General features: G+C 42.0%; 2 protein-coding genes across 4 annotated transcripts; one reads left to right on the top strand and one right to left on the bottom strand.

Moving 5' to 3' along the window:
- Positions 1-11985: 11985 nt before the first annotated feature.
- On the top strand, positions 11986-16536 carry LOC120812204 (uncharacterized). The gene is made up of 12 exons (XM_040168014.2): positions 11986-12266; positions 12529-12735; positions 12916-13154; positions 13248-13348; positions 13469-13638; positions 13981-14175; positions 14494-14580; positions 14917-15170; positions 15252-15377; positions 15611-15751; positions 15908-16016; positions 16119-16536. Exons 1-12 carry the CDS (start codon positions 12134-12136, stop codon positions 16328-16330), a joined length of 1974 nt encoding a protein of 657 aa, XP_040023948.2. The 5' UTR covers positions 11986-12133; the 3' UTR covers positions 16331-16536.
- LOC120812221 (uncharacterized) lies at positions 16386-19283 on the bottom strand. Of its 3 annotated transcripts, none has more exons than XM_078097795.1 (6): positions 18782-19283; positions 18531-18664; positions 17759-17930; positions 17415-17663; positions 17035-17305; positions 16386-16738 (listed from the first exon to the last, which is right to left on the bottom strand). In XM_078097795.1, exons 1-6 carry the CDS (start codon positions 19165-19167, stop codon positions 16541-16543), a joined length of 1410 nt encoding a protein of 469 aa, XP_077953921.1. In that variant the 5' UTR covers positions 19168-19283; the 3' UTR covers positions 16386-16540. The 3 variants fall into 3 exon arrangements, 2 of the variants coding, with proteins under 2 accessions (XP_077953921.1, XP_040023976.2); XM_040168042.2 differs by having other exon boundaries at positions 17759-17906; positions 18782-19282; XR_013455102.1 differs by lacking the exon at positions 17759-17930 and having other exon boundaries at positions 18782-19186.
- Positions 19284-19832: the final 549 nt, after the last annotated feature.

The raw sequence follows: 19832 nt of genomic DNA, 5'->3' as shown, positions 1-19832 counted from the left end.
AGAGACAAGTTTAATTACACCATCACGCATGCAGTTGTGGTCACTTAAAGTAAAGAACATAATGTCATGGCTCTCTTGAGTTTCCAGTTATTTCTACAAGTCTGATTTTTCTCTGTGAGTGATTGGAACAGATACTTCTTTCTCACAAAACACATTCATGAAGTTTGGTTCTTTTATGACTTTATTACGGGTTAACAGAAAAAGTGACATCTGCTGGGTCAAAAATATACCTACAGCATTGCTAATATTTGGTTACATGTCCCTTGGCCATTTTCACTTCAATTAGGCACTTTTGCTAGCCATCCACAAGCTTCTGGCAAGCTTCTTGTTGAATCTTTGACCACTCCTCTTGACAGAATTTGTGCAGTTCAGTTAAATTTGATGGCTTTCTGACGTGGAGCATTGTCCACATGTTCTCAATGGGATTTAAGTCAGGACTTTGGAAGGTCATGCTAAAACCCTAATTCTAGCCTGATTTAGCCATTCTATTACCACTTTTGATGTGTGTTTGGAGTCATTGTCCTGTTGGAACACTTTGTTGAACCAACTGTGCCCAATACCCAACCGTCGGGCTGATGATTTTAGGTTATCTTGAAGAATTTGAAGGTAATCCTCCTTCATCATCCAATTTACTCCGGTAAAGCACCGGCTCAATTGGCAGGAAAATAGCCCCACAGCATAATACTACCGCCACCGTGCTTGACGGCAGGCATGGTGCTCTTAGGGTTAAAGGCCTCACCTTTTCTCCTCCAAACACATTGCTGGGCATTGTGGCCAGTCACTCATAATCACTCACAAGAAGTTAATAGGCCATGTTATGAAGCTCATTTCATTGACACAACTAAGTCATCAAAATTGCTAATTCATGTTGCTGTATGTATATTCCCTTTCAATATCTTTAGAGGAGAAGGTGAGGCCTTTAACCCCAAGAACACCATGCCTACCGTCAAGCACGGTGGTGGTAGTATTATGCTGTGGGGCTGTTTTGCTGCCAATGGAACTAATGCTTTTCAGAGAGTAAATGGGATAATGAAGAAGGAGGATTACCTTCAAATTGAAAGAGACATGCCATGTACCAGCCTGCTTCAAGGCCTCCACCATCATCCCTGTTCCCAAGAAGCCCAGGATCACAGGACTTAATGACTACAGGCCCTTCGCCCTGACCTCTGTACTCATGAAGTCTTTTGAACGGCTAGTCCTGACCCACTTGAAGTCCCTCACTGACCCCCTCCTAGACCCCCTGCAGTTCGCCTACAGAGCCAACAGATCTGTGGACGATGCTGTCAACATGGCCCTCCACTACATCCTCCAGCATCTGGACTCCCCAGGAACCTACGCCAGGATCCTGTTTGTGGACTTCAGCTCTGCCTTCAACACTAGGGGTGGGGGATTTTTTTTCTTCGATTTCTCTCGATTCCCTCTAGAACGATTAGGTCTCGATTCAGAAAAGTTAATATTTTTTTTTTTTAAATGTCTGTCACGCGCGAGCAAAAGCCCGTCTCGCGTTAGATATTTGCTCGCGCTCGAAGGTGTTTTCTACGAGCTCACTGTTTTTCTTTTTGACAGTAAGGGGGCGGAGCCAGTCACCATGGTCTCTATACCTGATTGGTTACAAACCGCGTCTTTGGATTGGCTGGAGTGATGCATTCACACAAGAAGCCCATTTCGGCACTAATGTAAGGGGATAAAAGATCGAAATTATGAGATAAAACGTTGTCAAAAAACAAACGCCCCTCTTCGGTAATCGTAGTGGACCGTAGATGACAACCAGCTATAACCATCATTTACCATCATTACCGGCACATTAAGAGCAATGCATCCAGCTCGCAGACCGGTCCGTCAGTCTGAATCTGTAAATATCTAATAACTTTACTGAACTATGGAGGAGCCTGCGCATATCTTACCTCATTATTTCGATTTTCCAAAAAGTCAATCCGTATTGAAAGTTGGCAAGATATTCACAGATTTGGACTTTTTTCCGGTATTTTACAAATACGGACCGCTCTGAGACTAAGAGCAGCTTTTTCTTCATTTAAAAGAAAAATGGTTGTTGATAGAAAATCATATTTGTGACAAAGATTTTTTTTTCTCTTATAAAAAATGAGAGAAGGTAATTCATCTGTTGATTTTTTTTAATAATCAAATAAAGTAGGAAGTGATTCGCAACCTCTCAGTAGCAAACTCAGATTTGAGAAAATTTAGAAAATCAAGATGCATTGATAATCGTTTTATCAGTTTAGAATTGATAATCGCTTTAGAATCGATAATCGGTTTAGAATTGAATCGTTGACCTCTGTATCGGAATCGAATCGAATCGTGAGGTGCCAAGAGATTCCCAATCCCTATTCAACACCATCATCCCGTCTCTGCTGCAGGACAAACTCTCCCAGCTGCACGTTCCCGACTCCACCTGCAAGTGGATTACAGACTTCCTGTCTGACAGGAAGCGACACGTGAAGCTATGGAAACATGTCTCAGCCTCTAGGACCATCAGTACCGGTTCCCCCCAAGGGTGCGTTCTTTCCCCACTGCTCTTCTCCCTGTACACCAACAGCTGCACCTCCAGTCACCAGTCCCTCAAGCTCCTGAAGTTTGTGGATGACACCACCCTCATTGGACTGATCTCTGGTGGGGACGAGTCCGCCTACAGGTGGGAGTCTGACCATCTGGTGTCCTGGTGCAGTCAGAACAACCTGGAGCTCAATGCTCTAAAGACAGTGGAGATGGTTGTGGATTTCAAGAGGAACAGAGCCTCGCCTTCCCCCATCACCGTGTGTGACTCCGCCGTCACTATTGTGGATTCCTTCTGTTTCCTGGGCTCCATCATCACCCAGGACCTCAAGTGGGAGCTGAACATCAGCTCCATCACCAAAGAAGGCTCAGCAGAGGTTGCTCTTCCTGAGGCAGCTGAATAAATTCAACCTGCCAAAGACGATGATGGTCCACTTTTACACGGCCATCATCGAGTCCATCTTCTGCTCCTCCATCACCGCCTGGTACGCTGCAGCCACAGCCAAGGACAAGGGCAGGCTGCAGCGTGTCATCCGCTCTGCAGAGAGGGTGATCGGCTGCAGTCTGCCGTCCCTGCAGGACTTGTTCGCTTCCAGGTCTCTGAAGCGAGCTAAAAAGATCGTAGCCGACCCCTCTCACCCCAGACAAAACCTGTTTGTGCCCCTTCCATCTGGCAGGAGGCTGAGGTCCATCAGGACTAAGCCCTCCCGCCACACGAACAGTTTCTTCCCGTCGGCAGTCGGGCTCATCAACAGAGCCCGGTCCCCCACTGACTGACTATAACATTCCACCGGTCACTCTGCTTCATACTGCACATGTCACTTTAACTGTAATTTTTTACTAGTTACTTTGTTGTAACTCGTCACTTTGTCGTCACTCGTCACTTTGTCACTTGTTTGATAGTGCACTTTTTAAAAATTTAATATCTTTTTCATTTTTTAATATTATGTAACATTTTAAATATTTACCCTTTATTCTCTTATTTTATACTAACCCATAGCCTTATTCTACTAATCCATTGCATTAGCATTTCATTTTATTTTATTTTATTACTTGTGCACTGCTGTCTTGTCTATTGTTACACTGTCTACTGCACGCACCAAACGCCAAGACAAATTCCTTGTATGTTTGACCTATTGGCAATAAATGTTTCCTGATTCCTGAAATTCTGTAAGATAACCTAAAATCATCAGCCCCCATTATGTTCTTTACAAGTGTATGTAAACTTTTGACCACAACTGTATAACATTGCGTTTTCTATGGAGCCAAATGCAGGTCAAAAGTTTTGTTCATTTGAAAAAACACATGTGAACCTGAAAGTTTCACGCCCCTCCCAGTTGATGCCCCACATTTTTATTTTGAATACATTGTTGTATTTTTCAATGTTCAACGACCCAACTTTCAGGTTCACATTTGTTTTTCAAATGATCAAAACTTTTGACCTGGTTTTGGCTCCATAGTTTTCTCTACTTGAAGCTTACTTTGTCAACTGTAAAAAAGCCTTTCCAATGATTCAAGAGATAAATGGACAAGGATTAGTTCACTGCAGTACCTCCATCTTGAGGTTAATGTGATGAAGCTCCTTGTCTTCCTGCATGATGCAGCTGAATTGATCTCCAAATAGAGGGTTACAGCTGCCTTTCACAATGCGAGTCCGCGACTCCTGCAGCACCGTCCACAAGATGGGTGCGGTCCCTTCGCCCTGGGGGCAGTAATCCACAACACCATCACACACAAAAACACACTACCTGCTGTAGTTTCTCTACCCAATAATGCATTTTATGATGCCATTTGTTGACTAACACACTGCATGTGGTGACAAAAGAAGGCAAACCTCCTTGTCCACTTCCACTCCCACTGAACCGGCCCACATGAGTCTCAGCTTGACAAATGGCTGGAGAATAGTAATAAATCCCTACTTTTGGGGGGTAGGAGGGGTGGGGTGGGGGGTGGGCATGTGACCTTTGACCTCAGACACGTGCAAGAGGGAACTTTTGGGGGGTAGGAGGGGTGGGGGGTGGGCATGTGACCGCCGCCATTTTGAAGTCATGCCCGGAAATGCGTCATTTTACGAATGGAAACGTAAACCATTTTTGACAATGAGGTGCGTGGTTTTGATTGGAAATTTGCCATTTCAGTGGGTGTTTTATGCGATGAGCGTTAGTCTTGACCGGGAACACGGGACTGTAGGAGGGGTTTCATCATATATATAGATGTGTTATTCGCCTCCACCACCAACGCACTCATTTTGGACTCATCCGCTGTTGCTGCTGCTGTTGCTGCTGTTGCTGGTTCCGCTACTATTGCTGTGCACACGGATTCTTTGCAAAATGCAGGCTGCATATCGCATGGAGCAGGCCGCAGAGACTGACATAGGTATGTCTACAGAAAATAGCGCATGGTGAAACAGTTGATGATGATGAGGCTGCTGTGGGGGGGTCGACATGGGTGTATGTCTGTAAAAGATTGGCAGCAGTTTCGAACAATTGTCTGCATAGATCTTGAACAATCAGGTTTTCTAGAATCTCTATACTCTGTTCAGTGGTATAGTACAACAGGGCCTAAAATACACCATCTCATGGCAGATCGGTACAACAGACGCCCTGACGATTTCATTTTTTTAAACGTTTGTGAAGACAGAGAGTATGTGGTAGCTCAAAGAGGCCGCCGAGGATGGAGAGAGCATCCGTACCCTCTTACCATTGAAGAGTTTAATATATGGTTCCCCCTCGTGTTCTTTGTTCAGTGGTGTGACTGGCCCGCTCTGCAAAAAGTGTTTAGTCAGATTGACAAATCTATCCAGAGAGACAGCGTCAGCAAGGCTTAAGGGGCTGTTAGAAAACGTCTTGTTTACGACAATACACCGAGCGGTGTGCAACCTGGTATATCTACTACTATATACTATATCTACTACCATGTGTAGACCGAAAATAATTCACCCCTCAATCATCTAAAAGAATGACAGGTGGGTTATGCTAATGTTGTGTATATATATATATATATATATATACACAATATATATATATATATATATATATACATTTTTTTTTGAGTTTATTATGATTCTGAGTTTATTATGATTCTGCATGAATTAAGACAGATTTGGCGTTTGTGTGTTGAAGAGCCCTGCTGTGCGCCAGTCGGACCGTCGGAGCTACGGAGACCTTTTTTACAAATACACTAGCGGCGACTATCTTGACCTTGTATTGAGCCGCTGCAGCCGCCATCAGCGAGAATTCGTCTTTTGACCGTATAAATTTCAAGGAAATATCAACGCCGTTAAGCAACAGCTTCTCTTGAAAAAACAAATCGGCATGTATTGGTACAATTAACTCCACTATACGGCTTTCAACGGTGTGTCCTCCTCGCGCGGCCAGCCCCTCGTTGTCCCCTTCTATAGACGTCTCGTCCATATGCTGCGCGGTGTCTTTACTAAACAGAGCAGTACTAAACTGCGTCTCCAGGGTGTCTTTCCCGTAATTAAGCAAACATTCGATTATGCCTCGGTATGGGTAGGTGTTTGAAGATTGTGAAATGAGCCTGTCCCCTAGCATGATATCAACCTGGGAGAATAAGGTACATCCGGGGTAATTTATGAAGCGACATCAGCATCAGCTGCTAAATTGGACCCATCCGCATTAGTTATCTTTACACGCATATACAGAAAGGTATCGTTCAGATCCAGGTAATCTTCACCGCTGGCCGAAATATGAAACTCCAAAGGGCCTCTGTCTGTAATGGATGAGACTGGCGGGATCTCCATGAAGGAATATTTCTCTATGGACGTTTGTGTATAAGGAACAGTAAAGAGATCCAGTTCAGACTTGACACACTCCGCCGACTGATTATGGATGAGCGCCATAGTTTCTACCTCTAAAATATGTCTTTAGCCAAAATCCGGGCTCGTTTTATCTGAGAACCTCTTCGGGCTGTGCCAGATTTCTTTTTGACTCTTTAATGTTGATAAGTCTTGTTCCTACCATCCCTTTTACTTTTTTTGGTCCCTGGCCCCGCACCTCCCCTGCCTGTGGGGGGTCTTTTCAAAGCCCTGCGGGTGTGTATTAGCATGCCGTGACCCTGCTGCTGCTCTTGTTGTTGTTGAGCCCCAGAGAACTGTCCTTTGGCTATATTTGATACAACGTCTCCGATGATGTTAGTAGCGGCTGTTTTCAAATGTGGTTTAGCCAGGCTGAATCCCCGTTTTAAAAGAGGCAGGGCCATCCTGAGCAGCCCCCGAAATATACCCCACAAACCATTGCCATATTGTGTCTGAGATCCTATAAATCCCGGTAGTTCTCCTCCGGCTTGGTTCATATAATATGCCATATATCGGCCGTCATTGTGTGTGTAGTGGCTATTCCTCATCTTCCACTTGTTTTTTCTTTTGTTTTCTTCTTTTTAGAAACGCTGTTTTATAGGTCTGAAATGTAGCTTTGCTATGACCTTTCCGTATAAAAAGGGTATGTATCCGTTCTGATCGTTTTTTATGGATATCTCAATATCATCAATAACGTTTTTGGAGAGAGATGTGTATTGCGGCCTGTCGTAAGTCAGAGTGGGTATGCGCCGTTGTTCGGCAGCCACATTTATACATCTTAGAAGAGGTACATGGCTGTCCCCCACTAATTGATAGTCGACAATATCGCTATATATGTAAAATGTGTAACAACCTGCATGTATATCGGCGGGATAGGGGGTGGTATAGGATCTGTCAGTAGTCGGTAGGGGAAAAGCCTCCCCATCTTTAAAACCCAATATTGTCGCGAGCCGTCCTACAAAGGTTATAGTTGAATCCTCTGTTGACCCCAGAAAGTATACGCGTTTTTTAACACTACTATAATGCATAGATACCCCCTCCAGCTGCGTGTTAATGCTGATTCGAGCATTAAACGCTTTAACAATAGCCTGTCTAGACTCATAAACCCCAATGTCCATAGTAAAGGCCGATTTAACCCTATTTTTACCATTGTACACTTTTACAACCGCATCTGTTTTCGGAAAACTGTACCACACTCTCGGATACTGGAATTCTACCAACCCCACCTCATGTGGTTCGCTCAGAACAATGGCCCTGGCTAATTTTGTTCTGTAGTTCCATATCTGATTTTTAGGATAAACCTGAGCCGACGCGTTACTAGGCAGTGTAACATAAACACTTCTGAGGGTACAACTTGTACAGTTGTATGAAGACCGTCTTCTCATTGTCTTTATTGACTGCTGATGGCTGCATCTTTATGGACCTGTGGTGTGAGTTATTATAGGCCTCGACAAGCTCCTGTACTACATCCACATATCTTCGTGAATTAACGGATGTTAAATATCTCCACATGCGGGTTTTAAAAGTCCTGTTAAAGCGCTCCACCACGCTGGCCTTGGTCTCATTCGATGTTGAAAAATGCGTAATTTTATACTGTGACATTAACCGCTGAAAGTGTTTGTTATAAAACTCTGTACCTTCATCTGTTTGAAGTTTCACAGGTATGCGTCCGTCACTCAGAATGTCTTTAAAGGCTTTTGTGACTGTGAGGCCAGCTTTGTTAGAAAGACATCTAACCCACGCATATTTGGAAAATACATCGATACACGTCAGTAAATACCGCACAGTATCATTTTCCTCAGCATATTCACCCATATCAACTAGATCAGCCTGAAACTGTTTGTCAATGCCGCTGACCAAAACCCTATTCCTCGGGAAATGTACGGCTGCCTTGGCGTGTAATGTGTACACGTCTTGCGCCAGTAGGTATTTGTTAACACTAGATAGTGACGGCGTCACACCGGTACATTCTCCAACCGCATTGCGAAGTTTAGACACACTGCCTAACCCTCCCGGATGGGCTGGGTCTAGATAAATCTTCTGTAGAGTCCCTTCCATGATAATACCAAAGTATAAATGACCGACAGTTAATTCGTTACAACATATTTTATTTCTCTTGTACAATATGTGACAAGCAGATTGATAGTATTTCGCCCCATTGCAAAAGCAAAAATACATTTTCAGTTATAAAAACACTCAAGAACTTTCGATTTCATTTTTTGTTTTTGTTTTTAGCATGTTAGATTGTTTTTACACATCAATGTCTGTCGTATCATCATCATCATCATCATCGGGTACCTCCCATGCTTCATGCGGGTTTGGTACTTCTCCCCACAACCTGCCAAGCTTTTTCAGTAGGTTAATTTTGAGTCCATCTTCCCCGATCAGTGTATCATACATTTTTTGGATACTTTCAGCCGCATTGCCTCCAGATTTCAGCTCGTCAAGAAGTACTTCCGCACCCCCCTGGATGCGGTCTGCATCGACCTGAAGGTTATTCATATCCATAAACAGGAGGATGGCGGATATGAAGTTGTCATTCCAGAGCCTTTTCATCAGCGGATCAAAGTGTAGTTCGTAGAACCAGTCACATGGATATAAACACGGATGGTTTTTCTGACTGGGATTATTTGTTTGACAGCCGTAGCAGATCTCTATATTATATTTAACCCAGACCTTGTTCAACAGATGTAGCACCCCGATTCTAAGGTATTCTAGGAACCGTGCAGTATCCTTAAACACCTTGTGAGGTTCACAGAGCTTCTTTTCTTCTTCTTTTTCTTGTGTGGCCGTCGGTCCGGGAGGCGGAGTCTGAGGTGGGGTGTGAACCATCAGAGCTGGAGGTGAAGGAGAAGTGGGCGGGGTCCATCCCCCCTGGGTCCCTGAGATTTCAGAGTCTAAACAAAATTTTTTTTTTTGAGTTTTTTATGATTCTGCATGAATTAACATCAGTGACAGAAATATATATATATATATATATATATATATATATATATATATATATATATACACAACATTAGCATAACCCACCTGTCATTCTTTTAGATGATTGAGGGGTGAATTATTTTCGGTCTACACATGGTAGTAGATATACCAGGTTGCACACCGCTCGGTGTATTGTCGTAAACAAGACGTTTTCTAACAGCCCAGTAAGCCTTGCTGACGCTGTCTCTCTGGATAGCTTTGTCAATCTGACTAAACACTTTTTGCAGAGCGGGCCAGTCACACCACTGGACAAAGAACACGAGGGGGAACCATATATTAAACTCTTCAATGGTAAGAGGGTACGGATGCTCTCTCCATCCTCGGCGGCCTCTTTGAGCTACCACATACTCTCTGTCTTCACAAATGTTTAAAAAAATGAAATCGTCAGGGTGTCTGTTGTACCGATCTGCCATGAGATGGTGTATTTTAGGCCCTGTTGTACTATACCACTGAACAGAGTATAGAGATTCTAGAAAACCTGATTGTTCAAGATCTATGCAGACAATTGTTCGAAACTGCTGCCAATCTTTTACAGACATACACCCATGTCGACCCCCCCACAACAGCCTCATCATCAACTGTTTCACCAACACCCCCTCCTAGCTTGTCTTGGGCCTTGATTCTAGAAATCATCGTGACCGTGCCATCATAGTATTTAACATTATACACGTACCCATAAACACCCTCCAGCTCTAGCTCTACAGCAGGCTCTCTAGAAAGACATCCCTCACGCTTTTTCCGGCGCTGGGAAGCATCTACATCTGCATAGCATGCGCTATTTTCTGTAGACATACCTATGTCAGTCTCTGCGGCCTGCTCCATGCGATATGCAGCCTGCATTTTGCAAAGAATCCGTGTGCACAGCAATAGTAGCGGAACCAGCAACAGCAGCAACAGCAGCAGCAACAGCGGATGAGTCCAAAATGAGTGCGTTGGTGGTGGAGGCGAATAACACATCTATATATATGATGAAACCCCTCCTACAGTCCCGTGTTCCCGGTCAAAACTAACGCTCATTGCATAAAACACCCACTGAAATGGCAAATTTCCAATCAAAACCACGCACCTCATTGTCAAAAATGGTTTACGTTTCCATTCGTAAAATGGCGCATTTCCGGGTATGACTTCAAAATGGCGGCGGTCACATGCCCACCCCCCACCCCTCCTACCCCCCAAAAGTAGGGATTTATTACTACTCTGGAGGCTGCATGTCTGGCTTGGCCCCAGAAGCCCTTCCACCTGCAGGACGGTGACCACCAGTTGCGACTGGAGTTGGTCATAATAGATTGAAAAACTAATCGTTCCATCGACCTGGTAACAAGAGGGCGTGTTAGGGAAGACACAAGTAACCCGATGTGTCTAATGATATAGCATAGTGCCCGTAGCAAGGGTACGGAGAACTGATTTAGTATGTGTAACATGTGAAAGCTAATCTCCTCCAGTGACAAAAAAGTCAATCTATGTATCAAGCCCCTGAATGCCCCTTTGCTAAGGTTCAAATTGAGCTAAAATCCACTTTGTTTCTGTGTATAACCTCACGGAGCTGCACGCCTGTAGTACAGTCAATAGAAAAACACACTTCAACAACACAGTCTGATGAATCCAGTTAGTATGCTATTTATCAGACATGCTAGATGGATGATTACCCTATTATAACCTCCAAAAACTGCCTCCTTTAAACTTGATAAATAAGAAAAAGGTCTCATAGTTTCTTCAATTTAGGATGCTCATAACAAATGTAATCTATGACAGCTTGTACTATAGTAAAAACACATTTTTAATAGTTTTTAAAGACAAAATTTGCCCATGCCTTTTGAATGAGAATACAAGTACTGAAAACTGTTGATTCCTTTTCACGACTGGGTCACACAGCAATGTGCTACCTTTTTAATGGTGTCCTGCTCCTCTCCGTCCACCTGTCTGGATTCCGAGGCGGGATACGAGGCCCCCGACAGACAGCGGCTCAGCCTGCGGACCTCTGTGCTGACATTCTCCATCTGGGGAGCATGCATCACATTGCCGATGTTGCTAGTCGCTATGGCACCTCCAGCTTTTATTTGACTTGTGAAGAGCATCAACAATCCTTCGTTTGAACCAGTTCAGCCTAATCTTTATTTACATAGAGAATGTGGCATATTTAGAACATCTCCAAAGACTTCTGGACAAAATAACAGAAACGTCCGACATTATAACATCATCTTTTACAAACAACATTTTATTAAAAAGTACAGATAAATCTACAATGGGCACTTTTAATGTTGATAAGTCATGAACACTTTGTCATAATTGTATTATCCGGCACACCTTAAATTCTATGGAGGACTAAAAGTGCCACAATTAAATAAATAAATACACCATTAAATAATTACTTAAATGTGTCATTCATTAATTAAAATTGGAATTAAATAAATAAATGTGTCATTAAATGTGTCATTAATTAATTAAAATACCGATTCATTGTATGTAAAATGCATATATAACTATTTCACTATTTACATTTACATTTCATGATCCTGCGTTGCAGCGCTTCATGAATTACTTAAAACTGTCAAACTGACCCATCAAAAGTTGGTAGGCGGAACATAACGCCTGATTGGTTACCCTGTGCATCAAGTCAAGACAAATCAATTCCAGATAATGGATTGCTGCAGAGCTACTGAACACATTCCAATACACTGGGTGACTCTATTCACCTCTACGTTGGTTTGGATACGCTGTTAAACAGAACTTTCATTGCAACGGCTAAAAATCAAGGAGATGACGCGGTCCTGGTAGCCCCAATGACCAAGGACGCAGACGCCGTGCGAGGTGCAGGACAAAATGTCAAAAAGTTGCCCGGAGCTGCTGAGAGAAGCAGCGAATTTGATTGAGGAAGCTCTGAGCAGAAGTCCAACGGCTCCGGGGGCTCAGTCACAGCAGATACCGGCCGCTCAATCACGTACACCTGTCCAAGGTAAGCTAAGTAATTTCATGTTAGCCAGGTGTGCTACTCACTAATGATTCGGGACACACGTGTGGGTTAAATTAGATCGACTCGAAAATGTATTTGTATGTGGTATGATGTTTCGTGCGCGACACGTTCGTTGTTAATTGGTGGAGCATAAAACCCGCTAGTTAGCTAATGGTGTTAGCTGGTTTGAGCATCCCAAGATAGAAGTAGAGACTGTTTTAGCTGACTGGTGACCATTGAGCGGTGACGTTTTTCTGTGTTGCAGCGGAGGTAGCAAGGCTCTTTGCGCCATACAACATTGGAGCCAGAAGGAATATGACGAGACGACCAGCACAAGTCCAAGTTAGCCGAAGAAGCTACACACATATTGTCTGTTGTTTGGCTGACCACAATGCGGATAAAATTCCAAGCGTACTGGTTATAGCTGAACTTCCTCATTCAGGACTTGGAGAGCAACAAGTAACATTTTCAGGTCAGTGCGAAACTAGGCATTTACCAAAACAAAACAAATTCTGTTCATTGAAATTATTTGCATTTAATTGTATAGTGACTCAAACGTAATTCATTTTAATACTGTGAATAATAGTTATCACAGGTTTATTTGCTTAATTTAAGGTGAGGTGAGTTATGATTTTGTTTTGTTTTTCTCCAGGGAATGACCACGATCCCATGGTTATAACAAATAAACTGATGGAAGTGTTTCCGAAGCTCCAACAAGGGGGAGGCTTTGAACTTCTAAAACTTGTAGGATCTACTCGCAGTCGAAATCTTGCATTGCTTCAGTGTCCCAGCAGTGGATACACCCTTGCCTATCTGAAAGATCCATCGACGATGATTGGACAGGCTACAATCTACATACGTCCACTTCAACAGGATCTACCCTTAGATTGTGTACATAAATTTACAGAGACCTAGTTTAATACATAATCAAAACAAAGATTACTGGTGACTTTTAATCATTAATTAAAAGCCATTTGTTGTTAGGAGAGCTCACGTCCTGCCTCTGGTCCAGTCATCCCCTGCATCACTTGTCAGATGGAAGTTCCCTTTTCAGAGATGAAGCTGCACAGATTGAGCTGCAATGGGTATGTACTTCCTAAAGCAATGCGAGGGTAGCATATTCATTTTCTTTGGGAATATGTCCTCTTGGAGTGTTGTGCACACAAATAAGCCAGTATGACCATTTCGATTCTGTTCACTTCAAGGACACCCATGGAGGAAAGAGAACAAGAGGGAGGCCAAAGGGAAGAAAATGATAGTGAGACAGCCCTAGTCAGTGACAGTGTTCCAGTGAGGTCTGAAACATCAGCTGAGAGTGCAGTAGTTCCAGCAGTGATTGTCAACGAGGAGTTGGATCGCAAAGAAACAGACAGTGGTATGTGTCATCACAATAGTGTTGCTATAAGATTGTGTGTAACTGAAAAGTCAATAGAAAGCGAACACTTTTAATATAGAATTGGATAAGATAATAGTTACAGGCAATTAATAACATGCACCTGTTTTTTTTATTTTTCTAATATTTATTTTTTGTTGAATGCCGTTTTTATGTCAACTCGGCGTTGTGACAGATTTTTAAGCTATTGGGTCTCGCGTTTTATCAGTGAAATAACATAATTTTCCTCCTGTTGTGTAGAGTGAGAGGGTATCTGTATATGCAGGTAACATGCCAACTCACAATATGTCTCTGGAATAGATAACTTTGTTGTTGTTTGTTTAGAATGGAAGATTATTGAGGAACCCACTCAAGCTGCCAAAGTTTTCAAAGAAAATCTGCTAAGGGAACATGCAACTGGGAAACCACTTAGAATGAAGATGGATGTAAGGGAGTCTGAAGAGGACCGGGAACGGGAGCTTCTCTTATTCTATAAACAGCAGCAAGAATGGGCATGTCCACTTCATTGTACTCTGGTTGGTAAGTAATATAAAGTTTATAATATAAATACATCAGTACAGTTTATACCACTCAAGTAGCATATATGGAATTGTCCCATTGGAAAATGGGAGAATGGAATGCACAAAATTATATAATTGATAAAAAATGTTATGTATGTGAATATTGTGAACAATATACTCTTATCTGGAATAATCAATATTAAGGATGCTGTTCTAAATTACAGCCAATATAATTTTGACTATTTTTCTCCCTTGCTTGTTAAATGTTAGCTAATCAAGTTACCCGTATTTGTCTGCCACTTTTTTCCACTGTGTTATTATCAGTATTTTATTTCAGGTGATGTTGCTATCGGAGAGGGAGTGATGCGGTACTTTATGACAACAATCATATCCAAACTCCAGTTTGGATTCAGTCTAGATCTTGGTAAGTACTCGCACACGTTCTGGTGGTTGATGAACGCAGATATGTGCTGTTTAGCAGAGGGCCGGTGGGCAATGTTTTGTGTCAGGTAAATCAGTAAGTCAGTAGTAGGATATACAGGGGGGTTGCATTTGAAGTGGTTTGGGGTCTGTAAGTCATTTTGGAGTAGGCTACAATTTTGTTTAAGTGAATTCTACAAGCAGCAATACCACAGGCCAAGTAATCGCCTGTTCCAAACAGGCACATTTTCAACGGGCACTGCACTAGTATGATGTAATTTTATGTATTTAAGAGGTTAGTTGTTGTGACTTTATTCCCTGCTCTCTTGGTACTTTACAGGAGGAATGGGCCGAACACTGCTATTTGAGGGTGAACCTGACCATCTTGTTCCAGCAGCATCAGTGAGACTTATTGAAAGCAACCTCTTCCGGGTTGCAGGAAGGATGTTGGCCCACTCTTTTCTGCATGACGGTCCCCATGTCACAGGATTAAGTCCTGCTGTAATTCATGTACTGTTCAATGGGGACCCTGAAATGGCTACTGTTGTTATTGAAGACTGTCCTGATCTGCACATCAGGAGCATCATAGAACTGGTATGAAACCTAAAAGATAATTTGCCATGTAAAAAAATATTGCTTGGGCAGATATAATAAATGGTATGGTCCTTATTCTAGCTTGAACATGAAGAACTTACACCGGAACAGAAAGCCACAGTTTCGGATCTTTCCATGTCTTGGGATCTTCCGGCAGTCACCAAAACAAATCGGAGATGGCTACATAATAAACTTCTACTCCATGCAGTGAGTTCCTGCTGGTTAAGTGACAGAACTCATTGCTGTACTTGTTGAAATTATAGAATGTATTCTGAACCCTGGCTTGTTAATGTTAACACAAGAGTTTAAGTACTCGAGTTTTAATGGGTTTTTATAAGACACTTTATTGTGCTTTTATTAACATTTTGTTCTACTGTGCCAACTTTTGTCAAATTTGGGTTAAGGATTTCTGCTGTAATATGGGTCTGTCTGTCTCTTAGGTCGTTGGGAGGACCATGCGCCAAATTAAACAGTTGAGAAAGGGACTGAAAGATGTGATGGTATGGCCCCTGCTGACATCTAGGCCAGATGTTGTCCCACTTCTTTTCCCCAAAATGGCTGAAATGCAGTTCACACCCCAGGTAAGTCAGTAATTTAGTTATATTTGTGACTTAACTTAATGAATTTTACGTCTATTTTCCATGACTGAGCTGGCTATTTTTCCATTTTCCAATAATGTGATCTGCATCACCAAAATAAGTTCTCCCTTTTTAAAATTACAATTTGTTTTCTTTAAGATGCTCCTAGAAAAAATCACATGGCCAGTTGAGGACAGTGATGATGACGACTTTGACTTGGACACCACCTGCCGCATCACTGGCTTTCTAAGGATGTTCATTGAAACAGGTATAAACCTCATTTCTCTTTACAAATGCTTCTATGTCTCATGGATAGATATGATCAAATAAAGTTGAACTAAATGTCTTCAATCCATTGTATGACTTTTAGCTTCATCAGGTACCCTGGCCCAGCTGCTGACATTCTGGGTTGGCTGGGAGATGCTTCCTCCTGAACTGACAGTGGTGATTTCTGAAGGAACCCTTCCTACGTCCTCCACATGCTTTGAAACACTAAAGCTGCCAGCTCATTTCAAGATCTACATGGACTTTGAGAAAGCACTTGTCGCTGCTATAAAAAGTACTGGATTTGGGCTTGTTTAAGTATTTTCAGACACAAGTTCAGTGTCTTTGAAAACTGATTAACACACTGCAGCAGTTGACTTTTTATTTTATTTTTATTCGGCATATATATATATATATAATTTTTTTTTAAAGGAATATAATTATATAATATAATTTTTTTTTAAAGGAAAGCAAACTTTCAGTTTTTGACTGCTTGTTCTAACACAAGAAATAAAAACGTGTCGGACATCAGTCTAAGATTCTTGATAACACTTCCACAGTCTCTACATATAGTCTAAGCGCATCAGTAACAGAAACTCCTGGAGCTGGCAAAATTGTAACCTCTTCATCTGAGAGCTCACGGGCCAGCTGAACCTCGGGGACTGACACAGTGCCTCCATGAAGGCTGTGAGGTCCGTTCCAGTCGATCCCATACTCTTCAGGAATCTGAAAAGATGACAAGCATAATCAAACTTGTACTTAAAAATAGTTTGACATGTCCTTGTTATTTTTGGTCACCAAGTCAGTGAGAAATTGTTAGTTATTAAAGTTTTGTGAAATAATACAGCTGTAGTATGCACTGTAGAAACTACAGCTCACAGGTTGATCTTTAAAAGCTTGGGAGATTTTAAAGACAATATAGTAAATGTTCCATTTAAAGTACCACATTTAGCACAATTTTTTCCTCCCATAATTCCTTTTGGGCAAACACTTTAGAAACGTGTTTAAAGTTGATTGTTAACCTCAGTAGGATCCTCCTCAGGGCCTTGCTCTCTGTAACGTCTCCAGTGTTGCTGTGGTGACTGATTCCTTTCAGTTCTCAGACCGTGAAAGTTCCAAGCATGTCGAAAAGAGTCTAGGCTTTGCTGAACCAGTGGAAGGAAAATCCGGTGCAGAGCGAAAAGATGGACTTCATTGTCTGGATTCAGTGTTCCCTGATCTTCCAATGAAGTAAAGATCTGATAGAAGAGGTCCAGGGCATGTTCATAAACATCTCTCCACATCCTCTCTATTCTGTGTTTAGGATAAAATTGTCAAATTGTTAATTTATGTGACATATGCTAAAGTACATTCAACTGGTATTTTAGTTGTGTGAGCCTAGTTGCCAAACATATTTCTTTACCGCTGATTGTGGACACTTCTGCCTGTGATGTGTGAATTCCTGTCGGTACCTCTGCTTCTGATCATGAATTCTGCTACATCTGCATTCTCCCCCCCTTTATCAGACCGTACCCTTGATGGCAGCCCATACTGCTCAACAGCGGCGATAAAGCTCTGTAAGACCGTATGAGCTCTGTTATTGCCAGCCACAGTCAGGTAGACCACTAAACGACTGAATCCATCCACCCCACCGTGGACAACAAATCTCCACCTGTTGCAAACACATGAAAAGATACAACTTTATTGTAAAACAATTGTAATGAAACATCTAGAACGACGAATTGTTTATCTGCTAATATCACTGACCTGATGAGCTTATGGTGGCCATCTATATGCCACAAAGAGTTTGGGCCAGGCACAAAATACTGCCGTCGCCTTAATACACGCAGCCTCAGACGTCTCATGTAGCCTACCCCTGCAACTACTCTGCGTAAAGACTCTTGCAGTCTTGAGACTGAGGGGAGGAACATCCGGACAGCTGAGAATATTACTGTCAGATATTGTTCCACCTCTATTAAACAGGAGGCTAAAAATCACAGGACATGTCTATCCTGATGATAGAAGTCAGCTGTCCTGAAATGTGTGTTTCTCTTCTATTATACACATTCTACATCTCAGAGGCGATGTCTTTCCAAAAGCGGGCTTCAGGAACCAGGATCAGGAATCAGGAAACATTTATTAGCCAAAATATGTCAAACATAAAAGGAATTTGTCTTGGCGGTTAGTGCGCGACAGTAGACAGACAAGACAACAGTGCACAGGTAATAAAATAAAGTGGAATGAAATGCTAATGCAATGGGTTAGTAAGAATAAGGCTAAGGCTATGGGTTAGTAAAAAACAGGGGAATAAAGTTAAACAAATTTCAAATATTAAAAAGTTGAAAAATATTAAGCATAAAGTGCACTAACAAACAAGTAACAGACAAGAGACAAAGTGACAAGTGACAAAGTGATGAATTGCAGTTAAAGTGACATGTGCAGTATGAGGGGGAGTGACCGGTGCCTTCCTTCACCTTTCAAAAGGGCAGAGCTCCGAATTAAAAATACATTTAAATAATGCCCATATTATTATACTCACTTGGAACACGCACACCTCTTGCATTCAGGTGACCACGCATTAGCTTGTAGCCGGTGTTTGGATGACTTCTGTGAATTTCACTTACAATATGGTCCAACTCCTCATCATTCACAGCTGAATAGAGATCTGTTTTTCTGTAGAAACAAAAAAAAACACAACATCAAGTAATGTTACCTTAAACGCCATATTCTTTCAGAGTGTATGAGAGCAGCAATTCATAAACAGAAACCTCATGAATTTAGTGTAAATACCTTAAACTGTGTTGTTGCATGCGCCTCCTGATGGTCCTCTTTGACACTCCGAACATCGCTGCGATTTGAACTGCGGGAACTCCACAAAGAACTTGATGCTCCAGAACTGCACTCGGTATGTCAAACGGCAAACGCCCCGGTCCCTGTGTGTGTTGGGCCTGATGCGCCCTGGTACCAGAGAAGCGGTGGACAACTTCTTCTAGATTTGTAATTACTCTGTGGTCGATATCTTCGTCAGAAAGTGCGGAAATGACTCCAACAACTTCAATAAGTTCCTCTGCTTTACTAGCTACATGCTCGGACTCAGCAGGTCCTGCTTCTACATCCTCTGCTAAGTTTAAAATGTCTCTCACCAACTCCCTGGAAAGTTCACGGAGATCCTCCATGTTTCTATCCAGGTACTTCAGACCAAAGCAATGGATCAGACTAGATTCGCGTTAGCCCCGCCCACTGACTTTGATGGGTCAGTTTGACAGTTTTAAGTAATTCATGAAGCGCTGCAACGCAGGATCATGAAATGTAAATGTAAATAGTGAAATAGTCATATATGCATTTTACATACAATGAATCGGTATTTTAATTAATTAATGACACATTTAATGACACATTTATTTATTTAATTCCTATTTTAATTAATGAATGACACATTTAAGTAATTATTTAATGGTGTATTTATTTATTTAATTGTGGTACTTTTAGTCCTCCATAAAATCCAGCCTTTAACTTCAACTCTTAATTATTTTTTTTCTTCCACAAGTCCAACATTAACCATGGTAACCGTAGAGTGTATTTAAAAACGGTCCAAATACAGTAAAAACCTTTATACGCAGCAGGACCTTCAGCCACACAAGTCAGTCAATACGAAGTAAACAGTTGACCATCCAAATAAAATGTGACTGAGTTATAGTAGATCAACACTGCTTCCTCTCACTGATATAATAATACTGCAGTTAATCTCATCAATGCCAGGATAGAAATCGTCAATAAAGACATCTTACAGTGTGGCAAGAGGCTGAGTTAGCGTTTTTTCATATGAAGTGGTGGGTTGTGC

Source organism: Gasterosteus aculeatus, chromosome Y (genome assembly GCF_964276395.1).
Source record: "Gasterosteus aculeatus chromosome Y, fGasAcu3.hap1.1, whole genome shotgun sequence".
NCBI lineage: Eukaryota > Metazoa > Chordata > Actinopteri > Perciformes > Gasterosteidae > Gasterosteus > Gasterosteus aculeatus.
The sequence above is the reverse complement of the archived record's forward strand: the minus strand, read 5'-3'. Positions and strand labels throughout refer to the sequence as shown.

Coding starts and splice junctions, on each gene's coding strand:
- LOC120812221 (XM_078097795.1), bottom strand. CDS start 19,167: ATGGAGGATCTCCGTGAACTTTCCAGGGAGTTGGTGAGAGACATTTTA. Junction 18,665..18,781: donor ATGCAACAACACAGTTTAAG/GTATTTACACTA, acceptor TTGTTTCTACAG/AAAAACAGATCTCTATTCAG. Junction 16,739..17,034: donor CTGAGGAGGATCCTACTGAG/GTTAACAATCAA, acceptor TCATCTTTTCAG/ATTCCTGAAGAGTATGGGAT.
- LOC120812204 (XM_040168014.2), top strand. CDS start 12,134: ATGTCAAAAAGTTGCCCGGAGCTGCTGAGAGAAGCAGCGAATTTGATT. Junction 14,176..14,493: donor ACTTCATTGTACTCTGGTTG/GTAAGTAATATA, acceptor ATTTTATTTCAG/GTGATGTTGCTATCGGAGAG. Junction 16,017..16,118: donor AAGGATGTTCATTGAAACAG/GTATAAACCTCA, acceptor TATGACTTTTAG/CTTCATCAGGTACCCTGGCC.